At 51.0% G+C, this 8,881-nt stretch overlaps 1 protein-coding gene across 1 annotated transcript; it reads right to left on the bottom strand.

Annotated features, from left to right (window-relative positions):
* Positions 1 to 3,648: 3,648 nt before the first annotated feature.
* Positions 3,649 to 7,679, bottom strand: CDK3 (cyclin dependent kinase 3). Its single transcript, XM_065647791.1, has 7 exons — positions 7,552 to 7,679; positions 6,666 to 6,743; positions 6,145 to 6,265; positions 5,702 to 5,872; positions 5,170 to 5,271; positions 4,171 to 4,374; positions 3,649 to 3,774 (listed from the first exon to the last, which is right to left on the bottom strand). Exons 1-7 carry the CDS (start codon positions 7,677 to 7,679, stop codon positions 3,649 to 3,651), a joined length of 930 nt encoding a protein of 309 aa, XP_065503863.1.
* Between the last annotated feature and the right edge of the window lie 1,202 nt (positions 7,680 to 8,881).

The raw sequence follows: 8,881 nt of genomic DNA, 5'->3' as shown, positions 1-8,881 counted from the left end.
TATCCTCAGCCTTATTCTGGAGAGTCCCCTGGCTTTATGGGATGACAAAAATTACTTTCTATTGACATGAGCTGCTCTTCCCCCCTCTCCCAATGACTCTTTTAGCTGATGCTGCTTGAGAAATCCAACACCCTCAAAATAATCCCTAAGGGTAGAGGTTTTCTTCCCTTTCTTCCGCCATCAGAGCAGCAGCAGAGCCTCTATTCCCATATAGCCCAGCTGGGATTTGCAGTCCAAGGAAGAATTGTTCCCATGCTGGCAAGCTCAGCACAACTATAGCTCCCGTTACCTTCCTGCTGGTAGGTAGCACTCAGCATTAACAACCCAAGCCCAGCTATGGAAACACCAAGTTTCTAGTCCAGGATCTGCCCAGGCTCTGTCCCGTGCTCTGTAGGGTCTGTGTTTATTGTCAGGCCTATGGCTGATGTCTGTGGCCATCTCAGCTGCCATGATCAACGTGGGGAAATTCGTTGGTTTATAACGGGGAAAACTGTTGCCCACACCCCAGAGCATCTTTTCCCAGCTCGTTTCCTCTTGGGAGGTCACTGCTGCTGCATGGGGCACTGTGCTCCTCCGCAAGCTGGTCTGGACAAGCAACAAGGGCTGGAGCTGGGCTGTGATGGACCAGGAGACACATCAAGAGAGAAACTCAGTCCTGGCCTCCTGCTAGGACAAGCCCAGCAGCCCTTGGAGCACAGGAGCATAGCCAGGTGAGGACCACATCCCAGCGCAACCAAGGAGCCCTGGACCAGTGTGGTTTCCAGCAGTCCTTGGGTTCTGGCTCCTCAAAGCTGCTGGGAACAACCTTCCTGTGCTTTGGCTTTGCTCCCCTCGGTGGGAGGATCCATCAGCAACAGGGCTGTCGCTTTTTCTGCAGACAGGTGAGTTTGCTGTCAGCCCTTCCCTTACCTGGTTCCATGGGGCAGGGCACTGGGGCTGCATCCCCCAGCTGCTCCCCTTGCAAATGAGATAAAACTGCACTTGTTTTAAAGCAGAATGATATTCATGTGGTGACTCTTTCCTGAAGCGCTAGTTAAATAGTTTGAGGGAATGCTGTGTAACTAAGGAACTCAGAGTACTCATAATTAATCATTTTGGATAAAGTGCTCCCTAACTGTGTGATGGAAAGTATTTACCTAGGGCTGGGTGAAGGCGCTAAGAGACGATGAGGTGGCTGAGCAGTCCAGTTGGCTGAGCACTCTCTCTTGAAGGCTGGCCTGCCTTTTGTTTCTGGAAAAAACCCCACTAAAAATCCTTTTCTTTGCTATCAAGCAGTCCTCATCTGCAGAAAGCAGCTTGTATCATGTCCTCCTGATGTGTCCATAGGAAGCAATGGGGCTTCCCCAAAGCCTGACTGTCTGGCAGAGCTGTAAGTTGCTCAGGAGGAGCCAGGTGCTGCATCTCCTCCCTTCCTGGGCACAGGGCTATGGGGCTGTGTTGTGGCTGTCCCAAAGTTGTTATTTCAACACAGCTGTTTGCTGGCAGTGAGGTTGGGTCATAAATATTTGAAATTCAGCCTGTTGCTTCATCTTGTCAGGCTAGATGAGCTGTAATATTTTTATTTGTGTTTCTGGACAGGATGAATGTCCTTGGTACTTATGTCTTAATGCAGATTTTAAAAAACAAAACTTTTCTGCAAAGGGCTTGTCTGGTACAACACAATCATTTGTTTGTGTAGAGCAGAAAACGGAGCAGTGTCTGTACAAATGAATTGTTTTTAAAACATGTTTGCAAAGGCAGGGAAATTATTCCTGTGGCAGAATTCATCCATGTCTCACAAACGTGCCCCTGCAAGCTGGATGTTATTGTACAGACGCCATGAGATGCTGCAGGAGCAGAGCAGGGCTTCAATTTTTGTGCCACATGGCTCTCAAGGCTGCTGTGTGAGCCCTGCTCAATCAGAAAACCAGCCCTCCTCAACACCAGGTCAGCTCTTGCCAGGCAGCCTCTCCAGCACGATCCCAAACAACAGCTTCAAAAGAAAAGCAACCCCCACCCACCCCCAAAAAACCTAATTTGTGCAAATTGCAGGGATGAGTGAGCTCCCACTGTCCTGGCGGCTTCCAAAGCTGCAGGGGAAGAACAGGTGGGAGGTGCGGCAGGGCCCAGAGCGAGGTGAGCAACAGGTCCCAGGTTTGCTGTCGGGGATCTGTCAGGAGGTGTGGCTGCTACAACAGGGATGACAAAAGCCTTTTTCGACATCAGGAATTAAGCGGAGCTTACCCTACTGCCTTTGGTTGGGTGGGGAGAAGGAATGAATGATGGAGGAAGCCAAAGGACAGCAGAGATTGGCTTTAGATGGGTGGGTCTTGGGAAACGAGGTGCTTTTTTCAGGAGGGACTCTTAAAAGTTTCTCCCCTGTGCAAATTCTCCAGTATCACGTAGGTGGCGAGGGAGGTTTGTGCTACAGCTGTGTGTGAATGTGAGAGCTTTTGAGAGCTGTCGGAATGTGCTGAAATCAGTTCTTAGGATCACAGTTACTTGGATGGCACATGTGTGCATGTGCATGAAAAACAGGAGTGCAGAAGTTTGGCTTCCCTAAGTTAAAAATCTGCCTTTTGAGTATTTAAATAAGTAGAACATAACTCTGAACTGGTTTGTGGCAACCTCTGATGGAAAGCAAGCGCATCTTACCATGCCGAGACAGCACTGTGCTGCAGAACCATCAGCTCCTCGTTCCACAACAGAATCGAGAGCACGTCTGTGTACCTGCCAGGGATTTGGGCTGGAAATGATAAAAGAAAGAGTGCAGGAGATGAAGAAGGGAGAAGAGCTCTATGGAAAAAAAAGGACCAGCCAGGCTGTCCTGCGTCACTAGCCTAATGGGCTGCACCAAGCAATAAACACTGAGGTTTCTGAACAAATGACAAACCTTTATTTTTTTCTGTACTGAAAGAAAAAACACGAAGATGTCAAAACCACACCAAAAGTCAGTGACAATTCTCCAAATATTTGAACAGCAAAAAGACATTTCCAAGGCAATAAAGCGAAGGAAACGGCAGTACATCTGGAGTGATGATGGAAAGCTAGTGTTTCAGCTGTTACTCTTTCCAGCCATATGCAACAAGTGCTTTATATTAACTGGATCTTTTGGCTTCTTGGTCCCAGCTAAAGCACAAGACACTGGATAGTGCTCTTCAGCTTGTGAAACAGCAGAATGTCAGCTCTGTTAAACAGCTCAGATTAAACAACCCAGTCTCTGATAACAGCAGGAAACGGCTGAACGAAGAAGCGTTCCGCTATCCAAAGCAGAGCTCCAGCACGCCCTGGTGTCAGCCACTGCCACCGACAGGCCTGGGGATGCTCCAGTGCTGGAGTGACAAAAATCGCTGTGTGTCACCTTAGCTCGCTGAGTAATGCAAGGACGAACCTCTGAAAGATGCTTTCTCATCCACATTTCAGTGTTTTATGCTGATAAATATCCCACATCCTTTTGCAAGTGATCTTTTCAAAACAGCTCTACTGGCTGTAACCTAGACAAACTTTCCCCAGCAACAAGCTGAGAGTCTCAAAACACAAGAATATCCCCCTCCAGGCTCCTCAGGAGAAGTGAGACCCTGGGTCCCAGCCAGCCCCCTCCTAAGTGCCCAAAACCAGGTATGCAACTGCTACTCGGAGGTGTGAGGGCAGGAGGAGAGCTGTGCCTTCTCATCTGCTGTGTCTCTGCAGCACATGTCGCTCTTCAGGGCTCTGAGGGCTTCTCCTGGAGAAATACCGGTGACTGAGAGCATCCTTGGCTGAGATGCGCCTGCCAGGATCATACAGAAGCAATTGCTGCCAAGAGAAAAACCCAGCAGATTTAGGATTTCAAAAAACAAATGATCGATTGCTCCTGCATGCATGGGTACCCAGATGCAGATGTTGCTCCTGCCTTTTCCCCTCTCTGGGCTTCAGGAGTAACCCACAGCTGAAGTTACTGTGGGGATTATGCTAGAAGGGTTTCCTGACCCTTGATGCAGGTTTCTCTAGGAAACCACTGCAAAGACAGTCCTGCTTCAGAGCCAGGACTGAGCCCTATTTGTGATTCAGTGTCTCTGCAATGGTAGAGTTGAGCACCAGAGCCAGATCAGCTAACACGCTTCCAGGTAGATCAGTCCCAAATATCCCTATTCTTTGCCCAGTTTGAAAACTCCTGTTTGTCCCTGGGTCTTGTTCTGAGCCCTCACTCACCACCAGCAAGTCTCTGCCATCTCGATCTAAGTTGGGAATGACATCCTTCATCTCCTTTCTTGCCCACTGGGGAAAGTCCCTCTTGTAGTCAGGCAGCTGGGTCACCCCAGGCCAGGTCGCCTCGGTGGGAGTGCCCAGGGTGCGAAAGATTCGGAAGAGCTGATCGATCTCAGAGTCCCCTGGAAACAAGGCCTTCCTGGTAACCTGGGGGAAAAAAAAAAGCCAGTTTCCACCTTTCCACCGGCTGTGTGCCCTATTTCCTGCTGTGAGCAACCCTTTGTCCCAGCAGACGCAAACAGCTGCATAGGCCAGGGCAGTTACAATGCAGCGATTCTGCCAGGCACTGGTTCGGAAAGTCACAGGGAGTCTCTCTGCTTGTCTCCAGCTCCTCTCCTTGGATCCCTGTTCCACAGGGCCATCCCCCTTTCAGCCAGTCCCTCATGCCTCTGGGTCTCCAGTTTCCTAACGCCCACTCTTGCAGGCTATTTCTCTCCCTGCCTACTCACCCGGGCTCTGCTGATCTGCAGCTCAGGGGCTTTGGGAGCTAGGGACAGTGTTATTACACTGTAGGGATAACAAGAGCTCTTCAAAGCGGAGTATGGACCCCTAGGAGATCCACTCCTCCATCCTATGTGTGCTAGTTCTCTCCATCCCACTGTGGGGACATGTGCAACAGTCACCTCCTCCCAGGATGAAAATGCTGCAGCAACCAGACTGAAGTCAGCCCTTCTGCAAGGACAGGCATCACTTTCCCATGTGCCTGGAACTGACTACAGAGGCTTCTTTGCCTTCTGCCAGGCCACTGCTGGTGGCAGATTTCCTTCTGAGCCCGCAGCTCAGGATTAGCTAACCCTCGGGGTGGACTTTCCATAATACAGAGCCCAGCACAGGGTGGGACCACAATGTTACAGATGTTCTGCATCTTGTCCCTCCTTCCCCACTTCCCATTGCAGCTGCATCCTCCCTGCTCATTAAAGAGACTATTAAACCCCATTTTACCATTTCTGCAAAGATGCAGCCAATGCTCCAGATATCCACAGCAGTTGAGTAGAATTTGCATCTCATCAGTATTTCAGGTGCTCGGTACCACAGGGTCACCACCTGGTAAGGAACCAACAAACAAACTTTGTTTCGTTTCCCTGGGTGAAACTAGAGGCACAGGATCCTCTCTTCTCAGCTGTAATGCAGAGACTGTACAAATCAGAGTATGCTAAGGCCATGCTGAATTAACAGACACCTTAGTGACAGCAAGATTGGGATTAACAGATCATTTCTTCAACAGGACACTCGAACAAATAAATACACCTTACGCAGAGAAGGTGGGAAGCCAGCTTGCAGGCAGGCTAGGGTAGAAGCAGTCAGCACACTTTGTGGGGACGTGAGGTAACCCTTTAGCTGTGGGTTAGGTTAAGAGCACGTAACTTGGCACAGATGGGCCTCTGTTATGGATGAGTAACTTGTGATGCTGCTGTTGTCTACCCACTATGGACCATGTACCCCACTCTCAGGTGGCAGGGAGCCCCAACAATACCTCATGAGTGTATGTGCGCAGGGGGACTCCAAAAGCTCTCGCCAGTCCAAAATCAGCCAGCTTGATTGTTCCTGCTTCGTTAATGAGCAAGTTCTGCGGCTTCAAGTCCCTGTGGATGACTCTGTGCGAGTGGCAGAAGCTCACGCCCTGCAGCAGCTGGAAAAGGTAGTTCTAAGGAGAGAAGAGATTTCAGACAAGGCCACAATGAAAACACTTTGAAGGCTGGATCATTTTGGATCATTTATAGACCTGAATGGGAAAAAAGACCTTGCTGTAATACAACAATACTTAGAGATACACACAAACTGTTGAATGCCTCCAGCCAAAGATGAAAGCCTTCCAGATGCCATCTGGATAAGAGCAGCTCAGTGCCGGCTCTGCCCAGCAGAAGGCAGCAAGGACACATGCTCGCTGCCCTGCCTGTTACTGCTTTCACACTGTACCTTGACCACACTTAAAGGAAGCTCTCCATTTTGGGATGAGTCCATGTATTTCCTCAGGTCCTGATTCAGATACTCAAACACCAGATAAAGCTTCTTCTGGCTGTGTATGACATCCAGGAGCCTGCAAAAGAAGTGCAAGCACTTCCTTCAGTACCTTTGTGTGGGAATCCATGCTATGCAGGAGTGTTAGTCTTTTACAGAGTGCATGGGAAGACCTTCTCCAGATCTTTGCCTAAACATACCCAAACAGCCCAGAGGGAGGGAGATATAAAAGCAGCATCTAGTATAGGGCAGCAGCAGCTTTGGACCAGCCTGTGTTGCTGGAGTAAAGTTGCAGTGCTGTGGGCTATTGCTGCAAACCAGAGAAGTGCGACTCCTGCACTCTCCTGTTTATTTTGCTCGTTTCTGTGCAGTCAGGGAAGGGCTGGAAGGCTCCTTGTCCTGCCTGTACCCAGAGCTGCCAAAGGGGATGTGCAGGAGCTCGTCAACACGCTGGTGGGGAGGGTTCTTCCAGGTCTTACCTGACAATGTTGGGGTGCTTCAGCTCCTTCAGGAGGGAGATTTCTCGGATCGCAGTGCTGGGGATGCCCTCGGTCTCCCTGTGGCAGAGACAGACGACATGGCACCCCATCCCCCAGTGGGATCCCACAGCCCATCAGGGTCCTATGTCCCTTCTCCCTTCTATCGTACCCCCTCGCCTGCCATGAGGAAGGTCTCTTACACCCCGGGTTGGGATGGAGTTGTGTGTGGGGTGGGCTGGGGCAAGGCAGGGGGACATGGAGCCATGGGGAAGGAGAGGGAGGGGGTGACCTAAGCAGTGCAAGCTGTGGGGGAGAGTTTGTTTGGGGGCACATTTGGAGAACCAGTGGTTTAAATGCCCAAACCTCACTTTCTGGAGGTGGGGGGAGATGAAAGCTCTTTGCCCCTCAAGCAGCCGCCTCTGCCGTCCTGAGGGGCCGCCATGAGGTGCAGTCCCACTGCCATGGCCCCTGGTCCACGCTGACACCCCTCATCACGGAGACAGCCCAGGGCCGACCCAGAGGAAAGTAATAAGCTTTAATCTGCTCAGTCCCCACCCTGGAGGGGTTGAAGTCTGCCCTGCCGGGAGGCTGCACCTCAACAGGCCCCAGCAGCCCTGAGGGAGACAACACCTCCCAAAATGGCGGCTTCTTCCCTCTGCCCTGGGCCATGGCACCAGGGCCAGGTGGTGCCAGGTCAGGCCCTAGCTGCTTGCAGGAGCCAATAGACGCATTGTTTTCCCTTATGTCAGGCTTTTTTTGAGCCTCTCGCATCATTTAGGACACTGGGCTAGGCCCAGGGGCCACCTGCTCACTCCCGTATGGCAGGTGGGCGCAGGGCTGGGACGAGCCATGGCAGCCCCCAGCACTGGGGACTTGTCCCACTCACGAGTCCAAGCGGATCTTCTTGAGGGCCACCAGCTGCCCCGTGCGCTTGTTGCGAGCCTTGTACACCACGCCGTAGGTGCCCTCCCCGATCTTCTCCACCTTCTGAAACACCTCCTGGAAGGCATCCATGGCGCCACCTCAGCCTTGCGGCGGGAGCAGCTGGCACTGCTGAGGAAAAATAAAAGGTAAGAAACCCCCAAACAATTGTGCAGAAGGTGTTTGCTCTCCCTGTGTGTCCTCCGAGCTGTTTTTGGGGTCTGGGTCCCAATTTGGTGCTCCCCCAGCACAAAGACCTGCCTTGAAGTGGGGCGGCCGCCAGCAGACAGGGCTGCCTGGGCTCGCTGAGCGGGTCTGGGGGTCTCGGACAGACCCAAAGAACCAAACGCACCGTGCACCAGCTGCCCGGGAGCGGCTGCTTGTGATCAAGGCTGCAGAGTGTGTTGGCTAAAGCAAAAATGGAGCAAAATGGATGCAAAGAGGTGCTTTGGGCCAGCAGGAAAGGCAGCAGGGACCGCACAGGGCCAGGGGAAGCTCGGCAGCTTCGTTTGTACAGCGCCTGGCGCCAAGGGGGTAATTAGGGTTCCCTGGGACATGCTCAGGTCAAACACTCAGCAGAAATGTCTTTTTTTGTCTGTTTGTAGTTGGTTTTTTGGTTGTTGGTGGTTTTTTGTTGTTGTTTTTTTCCTTTTTTTTTTTTTTTTTTGGTCTTGCGCAACTGTCCCTTGAACCTCCCCACCATGGGCTGCACCACTTGGCCAGCCTTTTGGAAGCTGTCCTTGGGTGGGGATTAATCATTGACTTGACAGACAATAGAATACAAAATTTAAAAAATATTATGCATCGTGTCACCAGGAAAGGAAGAGCCCCAGGGACTGTCTTCTGGAGGAGCTTGTAGGCTCCATGTCTCTGGATGAGCCCACAGGCTGCAGACCTCAACATTTAGGTGACCTAAAAATGACTGATTTAGCCCAATGCTGAACTACCAGGTCAAAATTTAAAAAAAAATTATCATGATTTTGACAGTTCGAAAGAACCAAAGCATGGTTGCTCTGTGGATGAAGAGGGATCCACATGGCCACGGCAAACTCCCATGTGGGCTCTTCAGTGGATTGTGAAGGTTGAGTTTGCGCTCATGTCTCCATCCAGACTCATTGACAAATTTGCTCTCCTCTTCCTGGCTGGTCGGGTTTGTGTTGGTTTTTTTTTCATAACATTTATAGGAACCTGGAATTTCAGACATTCCCAGTCCTGGCATCTTAGACATTCCCAACTCTCTGGCAAGCCTGGCCACTTGGATAAAATTTAAGCAGGGGGTGGACGGTAGGAGAACA

The sequence above is a fragment of the Caloenas nicobarica genome, chromosome 18 (assembly GCF_036013445.1).
Source record: "Caloenas nicobarica isolate bCalNic1 chromosome 18, bCalNic1.hap1, whole genome shotgun sequence".
In the NCBI taxonomy this organism is placed as follows: domain Eukaryota; kingdom Metazoa; phylum Chordata; class Aves; order Columbiformes; family Columbidae; genus Caloenas; species Caloenas nicobarica.
The sequence above is the reverse complement of the archived record's forward strand: the minus strand, read 5'-3'. Positions and strand labels throughout refer to the sequence as shown.